The sequence below is a fragment of the Podarcis raffonei genome, chromosome 5, assembly GCF_027172205.1.
Source record: "Podarcis raffonei isolate rPodRaf1 chromosome 5, rPodRaf1.pri, whole genome shotgun sequence".
NCBI classification, from domain to species: Eukaryota; Metazoa; Chordata; class Lepidosauria; order Squamata; family Lacertidae; genus Podarcis; species Podarcis raffonei.
In genome coordinates this window covers 7631405-7651947 of record NC_070606.1, presented here as the reverse complement: position 1 = coordinate 7651947, position 20543 = coordinate 7631405, and the positions used below count along the sequence as shown (strand labels likewise).

At 44.3% G+C, this 20543-nt stretch overlaps 1 protein-coding gene across 1 annotated transcript in view; it reads right to left on the bottom strand.

Annotated features, from left to right (window-relative positions):
- The window catches only part of ANO2 (anoctamin 2), a 131506-nt gene that overhangs the window by 79709 nt on the left and 31254 nt on the right, over positions 1 to 20543 (bottom strand). Inside the window, exons 6-10 of the mRNA XM_053387705.1 lie at positions 19858 to 19913; positions 17830 to 17871; positions 11176 to 11240; positions 5331 to 5465; positions 931 to 1091 (exon numbers count right to left, since the gene is read on the bottom strand). Coding sequence (XP_053243680.1) covers positions 931 to 1091; positions 5331 to 5465; positions 11176 to 11240; positions 17830 to 17871; positions 19858 to 19913 — 459 coding nt within the window. The remainder of the gene's footprint in view (positions 1 to 930; positions 1092 to 5330; positions 5466 to 11175; positions 11241 to 17829; positions 17872 to 19857; positions 19914 to 20543) is intronic.

Genomic DNA, 20543 nt, shown 5'->3' with positions numbered 1-20543 from the left:
GGTGTGGCGCCCAGCACGGGCAGGGGAGCAGCTGCAATGGCACCCCGCCGGGATCATGCTGCCGGGGGGCTGTGCGCTCCGCCCGCACGCCTCTTCCTCCGCCAGTGCCAAGAACAGCTGGGTAACTGGTCTCTTGATCCAGCACTAGCATGTGAAAATTCATATACAGTGGTACCTCTAGTTACGTACTTAATTCGTTCCGGAGGTCCGTTCTTAACCTGAAACTGTTCTTAACCTGAAGCACCACTTTAGCTAATGGGGCCTCCTGCTGCTGCCGCGTGATTTCTGTTCTCATCCTGAAGCAAAGTTCTTAACCTGAGGAACTATTTCTGGGTTAGCAGAGTCTGTAACCTGAAGAGTATGTAACCCGAGGTACCACTGTATAACACACGTGGATCATAACAACATGCAGTTCAACACAAGCTCTACCCCTAAGCAAGAGGATCAGTCCACAGCCAAAGGAACTGATAGGGCAGAGCGAAAAAGATTTGCAGATTTGTATGGCTACCTCCGAGACTATTGTCTCGTTAATGCCCAAACTAATGAAGATTTTCTTTCAGAGCTTGGACTGCTTAAGAAAATCTGGCATCAAGGCTAATATGCTTTTCTTGTTGGGGCTAATTGAGCGGGGAATTCTAATAACAGTTCCCGCACCTCTGCTAGTGCAACCCAATAAACCTAACCAAGACTGCATCAATAACAAATCTAATCAAGTCTACAATTCTATGATTCTATAATTTCCCCATACCGGTTAAAACACCAAATAACCCCTTTACATGTTTGCCTCTTAACCTACCAATAGGCACTGGTTTCCTTACTGGTAATACTTTTGTGGTGTTCTGTAAACCTGGAAGGAACCCATCATTGAGCATCATCTTATGAATGTTGCCCTATCTAACTGAGGCATATAACATTCAAAGCAAGACTTACCCCAAAGTGCCATGAAAACGGAGAAAAAGACGGTGGCAGGGTTGTCAAATAAGTGGCTGGCGCGTGCTGTGCCACAAGCACTACTAAGGTTCCAGTAGTCACATGTCTTGTCACACAGAGGGCACATGGTAAAGGCATTACGTTGGTCGCACATCTCCTTGCTATGAAGAGCAAAATCCAAAAGGTCAGAAAAAGCCACTTCCGAGCTTGGGAGGAGGTGGGGTTGCGGGCCTTTAGCCCCCGCGAGAACGAGGGAATCCCTGGGTGTGCCCGCGACCCTGCCTGCCAATTGGCGGGCTCTGGAGGCGTGGCCTAGCCCATTTAAGGCCAGGCACGCCCGGGGACCGCCCTCTTTGCCCCGTTCCAGCTGGCCGGTTTTCCATCCCACCCTTCAGGCTTAGCTAGCTCTGACCTCGCTATGGACTCTGGTTGGTCGCCGCAAGAGGCCTGGTAGGAATTTTTCCAACTTGGCGCATTTCCAGCCACTTGGTTTTTCACCTACCTCGCAGCAAACGTCACAACTTCCTCGGTATTGGCGGTTAGGCATTGGCAGGGGTAATTGTTATGCAAACGAGGGGGAAGGAAGCACCATCACCTTTCCCCAAGGAAAAGGGTAGTCCGGTAGAGGACTCCGGGGGGCGTTGCCTTGTCCAAAACCTAGGGAGGTGAGGGCCTCCGGCACGCCCCCGAGCGGTGACACCCGTGGGATCCTAGTTGGCGTACTTCAACAGGATTCCCACGGCTGGTGGATAACCCTTCCCAGTCTCCATGCCGGGTAGTCGATAGGAGCCAATGCCTAAGGCCAATACCTTCTAATTCCTGTAATCAATAAAGTTGTGGCCTTTTACGCCCATTAACCTTAAATAATGTGTCAAGTGTTTTCATTTCACATGGGGGGAGGGGACTTGCCACACAAACATGTAATCTGTGAAGGAAGTTGCTTTCTGCTATGGAACAGTCACAGACTTTGATTCAGTGAGAACAGAAGGTCAGACATCCAGATGGTGGCTAAGAGAAGGGAGTATTTATTTAAATTCATTGGTTGTTTTCCTTCTTATTTATCCATTTGAAATATCTGCAGGCCATGTTTCTACTTAAAAAAAATATTCGTAGTGACTTACAAATGAAAACGACGACAAACGGCAGTAGGAACAAAAGATAATTAAGATCTCAGCCACTTCTTTGCAGAATCAATCAATACAATTTAATTACAAAAAGAGAATGAAAAATGGCTCCAGAAAGGCAATAAAAATTTTAAAAAATCACTAAGAACCACTAAGAAGCATTTCTTCGGGCTTAATGCCAAATGAAATTGAAATAGCATCCTCCTCTAGGTGTGGGAACTTGACAAAATGCTAGGAGGAGGGTGCTATTTAGTGGCACCAAGAAATACGCAGGAGAAGGTGGCTTGAGCCTTTTCCTGCTCACCATTTTCCTTGCCCTCTCCTCCCCCTCCGCAGCCATTTCTCCCATCCAAGTGGTTGCTGCAGGTGGAAGAAAAACAGACGAACACACAGTAGTGTGAAGAAGAAGCGATGCGCAGGGGAAGGGCTAAGCACTTTTCCTTTGTCTATCATTTATTTCTTCCCACTCTTTGGTCTCTAATGAACACTCACTTTGGCCATAATAGGACTGTTATGCACACCTTACGCCTCTGAGTGATGTGTTCTAGGTGGAATGCTTACCTAGGTTCAGCTTCCATTGGAAGGAGGTCATTTTGATATTTCAAGAATATTGGAGTTTATTTGCAAATATAAAAGGGTAGACCTAGGTGAAGGCACAGCTTAATCCCAGAGAAAGAGATGCTGTTCCTTTACAAAGCCTCCAAAATCTGGCAAGCCCTCTCTGTTTCTCCACTTCCTCTCAGCCGATTGTCATATTTGCCACCTCAAACTTAGTATCTATTGCTTCTTTTCACAAATATCCTCAGCCCTTTCTCTGAACGGTTTTTCCTGCTCAGAACATCCTGCACCAAGGAGCCATTTGCACCCATGGAAACATATGACCTTTGCATTCTGAGCTATCGCAAATCTACCAGTGATATTCAATTTCTCTGAGCAGGACTTACAAGGAGCTCAGCAAAATACAAAGAGACTGACATAGCGTAAGCAGCTGAAATACAGTGAACATAAAAGCAGGTTTCTCCTTAAAATGTAAAATTAGCATTGAACCTTTTAAAACAGGGTGGGGAAGCCTTGGACTTGCAAATACTCTTGAATGACAACTCTCAATATACCTAGTTTGGCCACACCTGGAGGGCCAAAGTTCATCACCCCTCTTTTAAAATACAAAAATCACATTCTTATGGCAAAAAGACAGCAGAGGGTGCTACAGATACAGTTTTGCCATAAACTCCACCACTTTAGATATTATAAGAGAGTATTTTTGTAGGACAAAGAAATTACATTCTTGTTGGAAAGGCGGGACCTTTTTTGTACGCACAGTAATGTTACTTTCAGTACACCTCGCCCAATGATAGCACAGTTTCAGAATGTATAATACGGAGTTAATGGACAGAACAGAAATCACATTTATAGTATAACTGGGAAAATGCACAGCTTCTAATATGTTTGCTTGTCTTTAACCAAGAATGCAAAATCACTACAATATTTATTTAATAGTAATATTTGTGATCATAATCATTTTGCTTACAGTAGCTAGGCATTGGTCACAGAACATAAAGTAAAGGTAAATGTACCCCAGACCATTAGGTTCAGTCGCAGACGACTCTGGGATTGCGCGCACATCTCGCTCTATAGGCCGAGGGAGCTGGCATTTGTCCACACAGCTTCCGGGTCATGTGGCCAGCATGACTAAGCCGCTTCTGGCGGACCAGAGCAGCGCACGGAAACGCCGTTTACCTTCCAGCCGGAACAGTACCTATTTATCTACTTGCACGGGTATGCTTTCGAATTGCAGGAGCTGGGACCGAACAATGGGAGCGCACCCTGTTGCAGGGATTCAAACTGCTGACCTTCTGATTGGCAAGCCCTAGGCTCTGTGGTTTAGACCACAGCACCACCCGTGTCTTTATTTGTGACATAAGTAAAGGTAAAGGGACCCCTGACCGTTAGGTCCAGTCATGGACAACTCTGGGGTTGCGGCGCTCATCTCGTTTTATTGGCCAAGGGAGCCAGTGTACAGCATGACTAAGCCGCTTCTGGCAAACCAGAGCAGTGCACGGAAACGCCGTTTACCTTCCCGCCAGAGCGGTACCTATTTATCTACTTGCGCTTTGACGTTCTTTCGAACTGATAGGTTGGCAGGAGCAGGGACCAAGTAACAGGCGCTCACCCCATTGCGGGGATTTGAACCACCAACCTTCTGATTGGCAAGCCCTAGGCTCTGTGGTTTAGACCACAGCGCCACCCGTGCCCCATTATTTGTGACATAAAGAGTCACAAATCCTACCTTCATATTTGCAATCTAAGGGGCATGGCACCAACTTATGTATACATTTTCTCTGATGGGTTAAAAGCACCAATCCCTGATCTTCCACTATTGATTGCAGCTGATATGGCTGCATTTGCTGGGGTGGAGAGGGAGAAGTCAATGTTGAAGCAAACCACTACACATGACTGAAGATAATTGGAAGTTTGGCCCTCAGTGATTAGGCATATGAGGACAGGGGAGTAAGGGGGGGGGGGAAGGCAGAGGATGGAGATATATTTGAGAATGCCAGAACAGAAATAGTTAAAGCTATGGTTTTCCCAGTAGTGATGTATGGAAGTGAGAGCTGGACCATAAAGAAGGCTGATCGCCGAAGAATTGATGCTTTTGAATTATGGTGCTGGAGGAGACTCTTGAGAGTCCCATGGACTGCAAGAAGATCAAACGCATCCATTCTTAAGGAAATCAGCCCTGAGTGCTCACTGGAAGGACAGATTCTGAAGCTGAGGCTCCAAGACTTTGGCCACCTCATGAGCAGAGAAGACTCCCTGGAAAAGACCCTGATGTTGGGAAAGATGGAGGGCACAAGGAGAAGGGGACGACAGAGGACGAGATGGTTGGACTGTGTTGTCGAAGCTACCAGCATGAGTTTGACCAAACTGTGGGAGGCAGTGGAAGACAGGAGTGCCTGGCGTGCTCTGGTCCAGGGGGTCACGAAGAGTCGGACATGACTAAACGACTAAACAACAACAACAAAAACAAAAACAAAAACATACTAATGAAAGGTGCTGTATGGCAGGACACTGCAATGGTAGCAAGCAGGGCAATGTACTTTTAACGAATGGAGGACAGACAAGCATTTAAAAGAAACTGGAGGAGTAAAAAATCTCATCCTCATTCTTTTTCAGCTTACCAGCTCTGTAAATGGATGCCTTTCAGCACAAAGTCATCGACAATGCACCTGAGCATCATCTTAGATATCAAACCACATTGTGGATGTGCAATCTTACCTAGGAACGTCACTTTCAATGGTTAAGCATCCGTACAGGAAGACAATGATTCCAACTACCGAAGATGGAATAAGAAACTCTGTGTATAAGCCCAGCCAGGCAAAATACATTCCGATTTTTTCTCCAAAATACTTTCTAAAGAAAGAAAACATAATGTAAATTTCAAAAGATTAGTAACAGTTCTTCTAGGGTTTCCTCAACAGTATCAATGGATTTTACCAACAGTGCAGTTAACCACCCATTGTAAAACAGATAAGTAAAAGTGCTTTGATGTGCAAGATATGAAAAGAAAGTGAACTTCCTTTTTGCTATGGACTCATCTACCATCTTAGAATTCCTGCTCCCTGATTGCAGTCATGGGATTTTTGTCTTTCACATGACGGTATATGTTTTGACTCCACAGAGTGGGAAGTGACAGAGGCAGGATGTTTGTGTAACTGTATTCCATGAAGTGGGACTATTGTCCTTTGTTCTTTTTCTCTTTGCTGTCTGACGCTAGAGAGAGAGAGGGAGCCATGTTGCAGTGCTCTGTGTGTGTTTATATGTAAATAAAGTAGATTAGCCAAAATGTTACACAAGCTGCGAAGACTCTACGGATCCCTAAGTGTGCCGGTGTTGGTTGGCATCGGTCGCTGTGATGTTCGGGCTGAAGAAAGCTTATGAAGCTCCCGAACAATCGACCAGGAGGGAGGGAACATGCCAGTTGGGCATGTGTCTCTGCCAGGGTCCTACTCGAGTGTAGGCCGAACTCCTGACAATATCATGCACTGGGCTACACAATCACTACACCATGGAATTGCCCCTCTTCTAGTAGTATCTCCTTAGCCTCTGCACCAAACCCAAAAGGTTCTATACTTGAGTGGTCTTGATTAAGGCAGGGTAGACATCTAGATATTAAATCAATAAAGGAAATCTACTCCAGCACTACCCTCTCATGAGTGACCTACCGACTTAATTCTCAGACTAACATCTCTTTTCCTGGTGTAATTGCCAAGTATCTTCTCTGAGAGTTTGCCGGAAAGGTTACATTCAGCTGTTCAGTGAGCAGTAAATTTATAGACACAGAAGTTTGAAACAATCAAGTTCCTTTAAATATTTAGGAGGGGAAAAATAGGACATGTTTATGTATTATTAAACACAGCATCATAATTGTTAACATTGTTATGTTGTCAACGTATCGCTTAGTCATACAAGATTAACCAGAACAGACAGATAATAAAGGCTTAAAATCTGCATTAGACAATAGAATGAGCGATGAGCATGAATGGAGAAGCAGACAGGGAAAGAGAGAAAGTGAGAGAGGACAGATAAAGCCATAAAAAGTGACAAGTGCATCTAGTTGCTAATCATCTAGATAGTTCATGCTTACTCTCGAGAAACGATGGATGGCATTTAAACCCTAGCAATTTTCAGCTCATTTGCAATGTATTAGACATTAATTGTCTCTTATTTCTATTCCTCCTGTATCACAAAGTTAGAACTAAAGAGATCTTTATAAAACTGTAAGAGTGAGCTCAATAGGAACCAATACATCCTTTTTTTCTCTTTTCTTTTTTATAGCTGAGGATTAGACATTCTTTTTCATTTGCGTGATTCCGATCATTGTGCCTTGTACGCTCAACGACTTCTTTTTCCCTGTAGATGTGTACATCTGGTATTTTTTTTAAAGCGAATAAAATTGGACTTTGAGGAAGTCTCAGAAGGGGAAAGAGCAAAGATGTCAAAAGGTGTCATTCAGAGCATAAATTTCAATTAGTTTTGTTTCTAAATCAAGAGTTCCAAGGTATTTTGGAGGCACCTGCCTCTTCTGAGCCCAAGCAATGTTGTCTAGAATTTAAATTAATATTTAAGATGATTTGCCAGAGAGACAGAAAAAAGATGTACAGAACATGGAAAGATCTTTAGGAGATCAGCAGCAAAATCCTACTTATATATATTCAAAAGTACAGTCCGCTGAGTTTACTTGCAGAGCAAAGGGCATTTTAACACCCCAATCCTGTCAGAAGTGGGGTTTTTTAAGTAGGTATAAATACTTACCGAGAGTTAATTAAGGCTCAATCCACAATAAATTCTCCTATGTATGACCCATTGGAATTGAGTCGGGCACAGTGTGCATTAAAGTTACAAAGATATACAGAGCGAAATGCTCTTGTTTCCCCATAACATTAGAACTCAGTGTCACCTAATTAAGGTGATAGGCCATAGATTCAGGAAAACCAAAGGGAAATGCTTCTTCATACAACCAATAATTAATTTAGGAAATTTGCTTTCTTGCGGTGTAGCTGGATTTAAAAGAGGATTGGGCAAATTCATGGAGATGTCTAACAATGCCTGTTAATCGGGCCCTCCCTTAAAGAGGGCACGTATTGTGGTGAGACCTGGACAACCGACACCCTGAGTTGTGGGTGGGTACATTGGTCAGCCACAACACCCCATTGGTAGGTCCCTCGAAGCTGGGTGCAATCTGGCCAATGGGGCGCAGTCCAAACGGTTCGAGGGACCTATTTATACCCATGCACCTGACCCAGAGCTTCCTCTTTCGGCTCATGCATCAGAACACCTGACCACCTCTCCCTGTATTTAGGGCTTGTGCGCTTGACCTTGCTATGCCATCGTGTGTCGTCTGTCGTTGAGACAGGGGCATGGCAGGAATTTTCCCCACTTGGCTGATTGGCTGGTGCCATTTGGGTTTCGCCTGCCACGTAGCAAATCGTTGCAACTTGTAAGGTTGCGGATAGGCTCTGGTTCAGGTGGGAGAATGCTCTCGCCATCCCTATGTGAAGGGTATTCCGTTAAAGGAATCCAGGGACTTGATGGTTTGGTCAACCCCTGAGAGGGGGTTGTGCCCGTGCCTGAGTCCAGGGGGACATTTGGGTGGTGGAGTTAGCCGGTTCCCAGCTTTCTGCTTATTCAGGTGTTCACCCTTGGCTGACCTATGATAGAGCTCTGGGTCAGCACTACCTGCAATGGCAGGGAGCTAGTAGAACCAGAGCCTATGCAACCAGTCACTTTCTGTAATCAATAAAGTTGTGGCCTAAATTAAGCCGAAAACCAAAACCAAAACTTGAGTCTTGTGTGAATTTATTTAGGGGGGAGGTTTCTGGGTCTGAACACGCAAATCAAGATAGCCAAATTTAACATCCAAGGTTGGAGGCAGTATGCCATTGGATAGTAATTGCTGGAGACAATTAGAGGGTTAGACCGCACACTCTGCCGGGGAGTTTCCTAGAGGTGTTGAGCAAAGTGGTGAAAGGGTTGATGGACTGGAATGGTAACCCAGATGTAAATAAAGAAGGAGTTGAGGGATAAAAAGTGGGGGGGGGGTGCATTTTACATGCCTGGGCTATCTGGAACAGCATTTTGACGTGTGACATAGACTGGAAAGAATTTGAAATGCCTTTAGGACAGAAAGGGGCAAGATAAACAAAATATACTAAATGTTGCTGAGTCACTTATCTGGGATGCCTATTTGGTTTCTTGCATCCCAGCCTCTCTCTCTAAATCTCCCACATTCATGCAACCGTGAGTCATATGATGTGCAGCTACTTATCTCTCTTACACAACAGAATGGCAAGCAGAAGTCATATCTGTTGCATCACCTGGCAAAAGGTAACCAAAAAGCTCTGGCAGGAGCAGTTTTGGAGCACAGGAGGAAGAATCCGAATTCTGTCTCATAACTTCACTCCGCTTGGGTGCTCCCTTACGGATGCATGCCTCCGCTTTGTGGTTTTCAAACTTCCTATTTGCAGGGAACCCTTTCCACACTGACCTGTTTGCTGATGCTCTGCTTCCTGCACGATGCACCACTGAATGATGTTCTAGGCTACACTCTCAGTCTCAACAACTTGATAGCTAGGCTGGATTATCCTCCAGCACGGAAGTGAACTGCTGATGGAACGAGAGATTGCTCTTTTCCTCCATTGGCCATTCCCTGCATTTCCCTGCTCAGCGCTGAGAAAGGGGAACATGGGCTGTGTGTGTGAATAGGGCAGGGGGGATGGATGAGTATGAAGGTGGGGTGTATGGATGTTTGTGGCTGGTGTGGGGGCTGCCTCTTCCACGTTTGCCTTTGGCCCTGTTCACTGCCCATATGGACTGTGGCCCACAGTTTTTGAAAAGGTTATGCAATTCTAGGTTATATAACCAAACATTTGAATTAATGGAAGTTCTTTTGACACACTATTTAAACATGATGATGGTTGCACGAAGAGCAATTGCTTGTTTGGCATTCCACAAGAATGGTGTTGCATGCCGAAGGCTCACACTCCATGAACTGGCTTACGCAAGGCTGGCACCTGAGTTCAACATGAACTGCATACCCTCCAGGGACAGCCCAGAAATTACAACAGCCCTGGTTTCTGATTTAATCCTGGAATATCCCTATTTGCCCCACCAGTGTTGTTGCTGCTGCTGAGCTCAAGGAGGAGGATGAGCCTGCACTTATCTTGAATGATGATGATGGCTGTGGCGGCTGTGAGAGAACATCCTGTTGCCTCTCCATGGCTGCTGCTGCTGGTCGCAGCTCTTGGGCAGCTCGTAGCAAGCAGCTATTGGAGAGCAGGTGAGGAGAAGGAGAGGCTATGGCTTCTAAGGCCCAGTCTTGTGTGATGGGCTGGCTCTTAGGGGCAGGCAGAGGACAGGGCTGCCCTGAAGAAGAAGAGTTTGGATTTGATATCCCGCTTTATCACTACCCTAAGGAGTCTCAAAGCGGCTAACGTTCTCCTTTCCCTTCCTTCCCCACAACAAACACTCTGTGAGGTGAGTGGGGCTGAGAGACTTCAGAGAAGTGTGACTAGCCCAAGGTCACCCAGCAGCTGCATGTGGAGGAGTGGGGAATCGAACCCGGTTCACCTGATTACGAGTCCACTGCTCTTCCACACTGGCTCTTCTTCCTGGGCAGGAAGAAAGGGGGAGCACAGCACAAGGAGTCTTGATTTTTTTAAAAAAAATGCTTTGTGCATCTGCGTCTAATCTTCCCCCTTTCTAAAATTTATTTATTGATGTGCGTTTTTCAATCTACCAAAGAATCAAATCAAATCAGGATTAAGGGGTTTTCTCAGGACAGTGGAGGACGTGTGTGCTGGTCCCATTGATATAGTGGTGGTGGGAATGACAGGGTCACAAAAGATGGGAGGTTGAGGAGGGTCAGTTGCAAGGAAATGAGAAATGTCCCTATTTTCATCTGAGGAACGTGGGATGGTATGGAACTGAGCAGTTAATGTAAAAGGTAAAGGTAAAGGTACCCCTGCCCATACGGGCCAGTCTTGACAGACTCTGGGGTTGTGCGCCCATCTCACTTAAGAGGCCAGGGGCCAGCGCTGTCCGGAGACACTTCCGGGTCACGTGGCCAGCGTGACAAAGCTGCATCTGGCGAGCCAGCGCAGCACACGGAAACGCCGTTTACCTTCCCGCCAGTAAGTGGTCCCTATTTATCTACTTGCACCTGGGGGTGCTTTCGAACTGCTAGGTTGGCAGGCGCTGGGACCGAGCAACGGGAGCGCACCCCGCCGCGGGGATTCGAACCGCCGACCTTTCGATCGGCAAGCCCTAGGCGCTGAGGCTTTTACTCACAGCGCCACCCGCATCCCTTGAGCAGTTAATGTACTGGATGGTAAATATTTTCCTAAACAGAAAGAGGAGATGCATTTTGGAAAGGTACATCACCTTTCATTAAATCTTCTGCAATAAAATCTGTGATTTAGTATAATGGAAAGGGAGAGGCTAACTGCCCGATGAAAGGCCCCACAGACCGGAATCTTCCCCTAGTGCAAATCAGTGCAACTTTGCCAGTTTTGCCAAAGAAGGAACAATTTTGCCAAGAAGCTGTTGCTGCGCAATTAATTACCTTACAAGATCAATAGGCTGAAACTTGTAAAACGATCCATATCGTGCCCATTCTTGATACAGCAGCTGTGTGGGGAAAATAGATATACTGTTGACATACTGCATTTAAATGACAAAAAAAACAACAACAAAGTTTCAGGGCTTAAATGGAGCCATGACTGAGTGTCATGAGATGTGAGCTCAAGTTTGAAACCTGAACATGCTCCAGAACATGCAAAATAATAACAAAAAGTGCATCATGTAGCACATATATGAACATCTGGATTAAAATGCAGAGTATCTGAGGAAGAAGATGCTTGCTACATGGAGGAAGAAGGCCCAACACCCCTCTTTCAAAATTAACCACTGAGGGTTGTATCAAACAAAGCTAGTCAGCTGACAGTAAGGTTTCCATCACTGAAATGAGGAGGAAATTTCTTTTACACTGATTCACCCTCTTCATCGCATACCCATGATCAGTCTGTTGACCAAACAGAGCCTTATCTCAGTGCCACACCAACTCTGCTTACTTTTCTACAGTCAATAAAGTTCTGGTCTGTTTCACCGTGTTGTGTTCTGGTTATTTGCCCTTGCCCTTCACAGGGTTTGGGGATGGCCTATGGCACCTGACTTGCAATGGGGTTTATTACCACTTAGTGTGCTTAAAATAATTCCAAGTCTACACAATACAATCTTGGGTTGTAATCTAAGCAAATAAACCCAAAAAGCCTAAACAGGAAGGGGTAGAGTAGGGACTAGATAAATAATGTGCATTAATCTAGTAGTATACGCAGGTGGCGCTGTGGTCTAAACCACTGAGCCTAGGGCTTGTCGATCAGAAGGTTGGTGGTTTGAATCCCCACAATGGGGTGAGCTCCTGTTGTTCGGTCCCAGCTCCTGTCAACCTAGCCGTTCAAAAACACATCAAAGTGCAAGTAGATAAATAGGTACCGCTCCAGCGGGAAGGTAAATGGTGTTTCTGTGCGCTGCTCTGGTTTTGTCAGAAGCGGCTTAGTCCTGCTGGCCACATGACCCGGAAAAACTGTCTGCAGACAAACATCGGCTCCCTCGGCCAGTAAAGCAAGATGACAACCCCAGAGTCATTCGCAACTGGATTTAACTGTCAGGGGTCCTTTACCTTTACCTTTTTTTTACCCAACTGAAAGCAGTGGGGCTTGCATTCCAAATACAGTAAACATTATCAAATTGGGCTGTATGCCCTAGATACAACTATAACTGAATAGGGTTTCCAGTAAATTCAGACAAGGTGTCAGTGGAAGTTCTGAATGAACGCTGCACCCCTATGTATCACGTGTGTTCCAGTTTCCTGGCAACTGTTCCTCACACATCATTGCTCCTCAATGACCTTTCCAGGATATCGTCTTTAAAACAACTATGTACAGGCTATGGGATATATCCAGCTAAGTCATATGCAGAGATGATCCACTAGAATCAATGAACAAGGCAGGGATTTCAATGAGTTTACTCTAAGTGTAACTTAGTAAGATGCAACCTTGTCCAATCTTAAACATGATTACTAGTGGAACTTACATCATAGCAAACATGGATAGAATTGCACTGAAAAGCAAATCAAATGCCCACTATTTTGCATACCGCAATGAGTAAGGTTCATTATTGACTTCTAAGAATGATAATATATTGTGAGATAATTATGTATTTCTAGTATATATTAAAACAAATAATAAACAGTTTCTTTTTGGGGCTGTCTGCATAGCCGCCTATCAAGATGGAAAATGTTGCTGAAAATATCTGAGTTGCAGCTTTTCTAAAGTATATTTATTATGAGTTGTTGAGACAAAATGACTCACAACCTCTTCTTTTTAAGGAATATTATTGCAATGTTGAAAAGTGCTTGCCTCTTTTGTCATTATTTTGGCAGTGACTGTGAAAATGTTTTGTTGATTCAATTATATTTTCTCCTCTCGGTCTCTTTTTCAACTGGCTTCCTTTGCTATCCATGGTGTAATCATGTAGCCAAAACTGAATTGCATTCATTGATGGGGTTCCTTATTTTTTGAGATCACCCAGCCAGCTAATATGGGAATTGTTCTCTCAGGCACATCATCACACAGATAAATCTAACTGGCCATGCATCATTGTGATCCATCACACTCACTAGTTTGCTGGCATCAGGAGAAAACAAGAAATCCGAACCAGTATTAGAGAGAGCAAGAGCACCAAGACGGATTAAATAAGAATGTTCTCACTATTTAAGCATTTTTCAGGAAATATCCCCATTGTGGCTGAACCAAAGTTTCATAAAATCACTGGTTTTCCTGAATTCTGAGTGTCATTTCACACAGAGCGTAGGACCTGAACAAACGGATTCAAATTGCAAGAAAGGAGACTAAACATCAGGAAGAACTTGTTGACAGCAAGAGCTGTTTGACAGTGGAAAGGTGATGGATTTTGCATCATTGGAGGTTTTCAAGCAGAACTTGAGGACCATCTGTCATGAATGCACTGCAGGGAGTTGGACTAGATAACCCTTGCAGTCCATGGGACTCTCAAGAGTCTCCTCCAGCACCATAATTCAAAATTATGAGTTGGTACATAAATCTTAATCAAGGGGGCTTGCTTACAAGAAAATAAAACCTAGTTAGTGTCAGTCTACCTTTGTCTGAGGGCCACACACTGCAAGGAAATGGAAGCTGCATTATGTACCTTAAAGGAAACACCATCAAAACGGCTGAAACTCGTTTTTAAAAAATGTCTCCCTTCACTTTAAACCTGATCAGGGCATTTCAGGAAATTAAACACTGAAACTATTCAGGTTCAGATAGAAAACAGATGATGTTATACGTAGAAATTCTATAGTCAAGTCTTATGGCTGGGCCATAGGAACATGTGTGAGCAATCAATGCAGTATTTCTGGAAAGAACCTTTTATGTTTTTAATACTTAACACTTCATAAGAGGACCTAAATGGGCAGGTTAAGGAGAAGGGCAGCCCAACTTCTGGGGTGAATATTTTTCCAGGCATTAAGTCTTTTTAAAGTAGTGTTTCCACTTTTTGCTGTGATATCCAGTGAGTCCTTGCAAGATTAGCTGCTATGTCAGTATTTTGCCCTCCAGAAGAAAGTTTCGGCTACCTCTCCTTGGGGCAGATACAGATAAAAATGACGCTCCATTTATTCAGGCTCTATGCACCTCCATTTACTGATGACTTATGCATCTCTGACAATGTGTTATCCATTTGTGGATTTTCAGCACCCCTTAGTGGCCAGATGCTGTGTTGCCAAACTCTCCTTTGGGGGGGCAATCCCACCAGGAAACTTTCCTGTGCATGGGCACATTTAGCACTTGCAGTATTCAAGGAAAACTGGCAATCTTCCACCAGTCCAATAGAGACAGGATGGTAAGCAAGGCTAAGAAGGGGAAGACTCATAGCATGGTATGGTGCACTGCTAAGTAAGAGCTCTGAGACTTCAGAAAGGCAGCTAAAACATGAATTAGCGGCCTGACTAACCTAGCTTCTTTTGCTGAGGAAGTTCAATCTGAAGAAATGTGGAGCATTTTCACCCGAGTGAAGAAAAGCAAATGGACCGCTAGGAATTATTACGAAAGGAGATGGCAGTGAAGATGCTAATGTTGCTATATCAACCTATAGTTGTGGTCAGTGCTCCCCCCCAAAAAAAATAATGTTTAGGGGTACTCTCATTTTGACTCAAGAAAACCAACATTTTATGGTTCAAATTGGGAAAAATAAATACAGTAAATGGACAAAAGTACTAAGATTCACAAAATGTTAAGGGGTATGCGTACCCCTGCGTTACCCCGCCCCCCCTGAAAAAAGCACTGCTTGTGGACACATTTAGAAAAATATATATGCAGATGTGGGGCTGGCCATCCCATTTCAAGTAAGATGTTATAGACTAAAAGAAGACCATCCAAAATTATTGGCCATCTCCTATATTAGGAAAAGTTAAAGCATTTAGCTGAGGAAAATGAGAGCCAAAGTATAAATTAGGTTGTTCATGTTTTTTTAGGTACTTAATGTGGTTTTAAGGGGGGGCATATGTGGGACTCTGATCTGGAATGTGCTCCCAATCTGGATAAGGGCCCTATTATTATATTTTCATTTATACCCGGCCTTTTCCCCTGACAGGGATTCAAGGCAGCTTACATATAAAATAAGTACAGGTAAAAACATTGGGGGGGAGGTCGTTAAAAAACAAATAAATATTAAAACTATGGCAGCTTCATCTTGAACTCCCTTCCCCTGCTATCTTCCCCCCAAAGTGCTGTAAACAACTAAGGGAATTTTCAGTAGCAATTTTCTGCCCTGGGGGCATATTCCAGACTGTTTCAAAAGCTTCATCTTCTCTAAATGGCCTGGGCTGAGTCAGAGGAGCAGCATATAAATGGCCAATAACCCCCCTTCTTCTTTCTTCTGAAATCAATGCACCACTCCCTTTCCTCTCCAAATATCAAGCTAGTAGTTCTGCTTCTGTTTCTTTATTAGCATGGGATATAATGCTGAAAGCTAGCTATGATAGATTCATTTTTTTTTTACAGGCAGCATTCATAAATTATATCTATTTGACCATTTCTACAAACAGCTATACTGAAGACACCTTGTGGAAGAATAACACAGAGGTCATAGCAACACAATATTGTTGTGAGTTTGGGGGGTTCACCCTGCATGATGCCTGCGTTCCCTGTAGTTCTTGGGGTCATAGCTGTCAACTTACAGATTTGAAAATAAGGGACCAGTAGCCTCGGAAATAAGGGATCAGCAGCCAAAATAAGGGATTTTCCAAGCACAGGTATGTTCAATTTCTGAGCCCCTCCAAGCCAAAGGCAGAAAGCCCAGCCAGCAGCCAAACAAAGCCTCAAGCGGTGGTTCCCACAGCGCAGCAACCCGGCAAAGGGGATGCAGCAAGGAAAACCACGTCACCTCTTTGCTGGGAAGCGCTGAGCAAAGGCGAGTCCCCAGGCAACGCAGCCGATTTGATCGGCACAAGGCATGCAAGCTCCCCCCCCCCCAGTCATTCTTAGACTCCTTACTGGGTGAGCAACACAGCCAAGCAACACAGTTGGAGCCTCCCTCCTCCCTGGCCGGCAGGGAGGGAGGGAGAGGAGCTGCTTCCTTTGAAACCCGGGAAATTTAAGGGACATCATCAATAAGGGACAGCAGCAGGACACAGCGCTGGGGTAAGGGACTTTCCCACCAAATAAGGGACAGTTGACCGCTATGCTTGGGGTCCTGGAGGATTCCATTCTTGAATTAGCCAGGCAAGTCTCTTGCTGAGTTAAAGGCCCTAAGTACGGCTAGTATAAGAAAGGAAGATGCTCTGTGGAAGATGGCCCCCCTCCCTCACATGCCTGGTAGTAAGGAAGTCAAAAGCAACCATGGAATGTGTGTGAGCTGGGCTAGAAGCAGGCACAAGCCAGAGAGGGAGAGCCATGCTTGATTTCTGCAGGAATAGTAGGCTGTGACTATGGGAGAAGCAAGACCCTCTTGGGGTGTTAATGCTGTGAGCACCTCCCTTGTAGGCTCAGGTTGAATATGTGTGTAAATAAACCACATATCCTAAAATTTCTGCCACAAAGCATGTTCTCCTTCATGGAGAGCACCTCTTGTGGTGGGGGCTGCCAGGACACTCCAAAGTTGTGGGGCGGGCTAATTGACCATTGGCCACTGATGCGATTGGGCTTCCCTTGTTGTTGGGAAGAAGTTAATGTTGCCATTTGTTGACTGACAGCCAGAAATGCTAATACTCCTTGCACGAGGCTAGGGCTTCCTCTTTTCGCCCGTGCATCGGATTGCCCATCCCTTCCCCCCTAGAATTAGGGTTGTTCGCTTGACCTTGCTATGCTTGTCATGGGGTCGTCTGCTTTTGGGGCCCAGTAGGAATTTTGTCCATCTGGCTGATTGGCTGGGGCCATTTGGTTTTTGCCTACTGCGTAGCAAATCGTCACAACTTGTAAGGTTGCGGTTAGGCATTGGTTTATGGTTTGGTTGGTTGAGGGGCATGGATTGGCTGTGCCTGCCCCTCTAATGCTGCTGCTGCAAGGGATTCCGTTAAAGGAATCGGGGGCTAACTATGGCTTGTCCACCCTGTCAAGGGGGCTCGGGCCACTGCAAGAGCTCCTGGCTGCATTTGGGGAGGGCTGAGGGCAGGTTCCCTGCTCCGTCGCTACCCCCAAGTGTATTCCCCTTTTCTGACTTTTGCAGGTGTACAGAATGTCAGTCTGTCCCCCACGGTGGGGCAGATAGTCGCAACCAATGCCTAAGCAACCACTCACATGTTTGTATTTTAATAAAGTTGTGGCCAAAATTATGCCAAAAACCTTAAAGAAAAATTCCATGTGATGTGTGAGTTATTGGGCTGGCCCTGGGGACCTCGACACGCAATCTCTGCTGTATCTTGTTTCAAGGACACTGAACCCTGGGTAAGTGCCTAGAACCCCTGGAATCTTGCACCGCTTGGAGACTGGAGTGGCGGGCAACAAATATGGATACAATCCAATGTAAAATTTCTCTGTGCAAACACTACTGAAATTAACAGGAGCTGTGACAGAGCAGGAGAGCTTCAGACTGGACTGTGCCCAGTTTGCAGTATATTTTCAGCACAAAGGCTTGATTGAAGGGAACAGATCGACACATTCAAACCCAACGCCAACCAAACTGAAGATGTAAATTATTTTACCTTTCTTTCATTCATTTCTTTGTTTTCACCGTCATATTCACCCTGAAAAGACAATGCTATTGGTAAGAAATATTGTAGGGAGCAGGAGTCACCTGCTAGCGAAGGGCAGGTAGCAAGAACAGTAGCAGTAGCAGCAGCAGCAACAATTTTTAGTATTAAGGTGCTTTAAGCCAAACATGGTCAATACAATCCACATTGATGCCTTCCCTGTCATTCAGAGGAAACCCCTAGAGGTTTTAGAAACTAGTCATTTCTAACTGCCACCAAATCTAAGTACCATGGTACCTCTGGTTAAGAACTTAATTCATTCCGGAAGTCCGTTCTTAACCTGAAACTGTTCTTAACCTGAGGTACCACTTTACCTAATGGGGCCTCCTGCTACCACCGCTAGGCGATTTCTGTTCTCATCCTGAGGTAAAGTTCTTAACCCAGGGTACTACTTCTGGGTTAGCGGAGTCTGTAACCCGAAGTGTTTGTAACCTGAGGTGTTTGTAACCTGAGGTACCATTGTACTTCTAAAATTCCTTTTACTTCTGCCCATCTCTGTAATCTATTCTCTACCCTACTACCATGCCTTAAACTGAAAAATCACTGAGGCTATCCAGAGAAGAAGAAGAAGAAGAAGAAGAAGAAGAAGAAGAAGAAGAAGAAGAAGAAGAAGAAGAGTAGTTTGGATTTGATATCCCGCTTTATCACTACCTAAAGGAGTCTCAAAGCATCTAACATTCTCCTTTCCCTTCCTCCCCCACAACAAACACTCTGTGAGGTGAGTGGGGCTGAGAGACTTCAGAGAAGTGTGACTAGCCCAAGGTCACCCAGCAACTGCATGTGGAGGAGCGGAGACGCGAACCCGGTTCCCCAGATTAGGAGTCCACAGCTCTTAACCACTACCAACAGTGGGACACCTGGGGTCCTCCAGACATTGCATCTACCATCCACCATCACCCCTGCCCATGCCAGGGGCTGGATTCCAACAACAGCTGGAGGACCATAGTTTCCCCACCCTTGCTATATATAATCATAGCATCATAGCCTTGGAAGGACCCAAGACTCATCTAGTCCAACCCCCTGAAATGCAGGAATCTCAACTAAAGCAGGATGGTGATGGTGATAAATATAATATTGACCTCCCCTGCCTGCTGGAATTCAATGTTGAAGACCAGGGGTGGTCATCAACTAAATCATGTTTGGAGTTGGCCCACTGAAACCAATGGACCAACAAGAAATCCCACGAGAACTTTTTTGTGTGAAGGAGTCCTATGTATAAACCTAAAACTAGGATACTGCTTTATTATTATTATTATTATTATTATTATTATTATTATTAAATTAATAATTAATCATACATAAATAATAATAAGAAGAAGAAGAGTTTGGATTTGATATCCCGCAAGCACAAAAATGTGCACCCCACCACTGAAACCATTCCATTATAACTATCCAACCTCCCAGAATTTCAACACTTCTTGTGCTGGTTTAACCCCTTTCCGTTTTAACAATACAAATTCTACAAACACCCTCCATATCTCGTCAAAATCATTTCTCCTACGTATTCCCCATCTTACCTTAATGGCACATGTTAATTTATCATTAATAGCTATATCCCAAACCTCTTTGTACCATTCTCCCATTTTATATTGTGCTTGCCCCTTCCCCTTCCTAGCTGTAATGATTTGTGCGGCTGTCAATAAATGTGTAAGCAAGTCCTTCATAGTCTGCAAACCTTCCACCCCATTGTAAATTGATAATAATGCTACCTTTGGACTTTTGGCCAGCTTTAACCCAGTGATTTCTGTTATCCCCTTAAACACCCTTTGCCCAAAAAATTGTACATATTTACACCCACACCACATGTGAACATAATTCCCAGTTTCCTGGCATCCCCTCCAACATAACACTGGATATCCCTTATTTATTTGAAGGTTACTGCTTCTTAACAGGAAGTTTGCACTCATATGTAGCATCAATTAAGCATTCTTTGACTTTTTACAAAGTTCTTAGGAAATTGACAAGAAAGTGTATACCTACATCATGGAGGGGAAAGGCTGCTTCATAAACATTGTTTGCTATTAATGTGTTAATACCTAAAGAAAAATAAAGATAGCAATAGTTATTTTTAAACACACATATATATTTGCTTTTCGGCCAAAGAATGCGATACCACTAGCACAATGGAACTCCTCCCTTCTCTTCGCCCAATGCCACCTTAAATCAATGTGTATTCAGGGGAGTTTTTAATGTGTGACATCTTAGTGTATTTTTTGTCTTTGTAGAAGCCGCCCAGAGTGGCTGGGGAGACAAATAATATATTATTATTATTATTATTATTATTATTATTATTATTCAGTTTATGAATGTAATGTTAAAATCTGATTAGTGGAAATATTATGTTTCAGGGTGGGATCTACATTTTGCAAGTAAATTAAAAGTACCATATTTTCCCGTGTACAAGACTAGGCTTTCCCCCTAAAAAATAATGTTCAAAATTTGGGGACGTTTTATACACAGGGGCCATCTCCCCCCATTTTCTTAAATCGGAGTCCCCCCAAAAATAGGGGGCATCTTGTACATGGGGGCGTCTTATAGACTGAAAAATACGGTAATTTAAAATGATTTGAACTCTGCAATCAAAACTTGGCATCTGAATCTGAAATCTAGCTGGTTTGTTTTGTCACATACGAGTTAGCTTTTGGATTGCAGTATCTCCATTCACC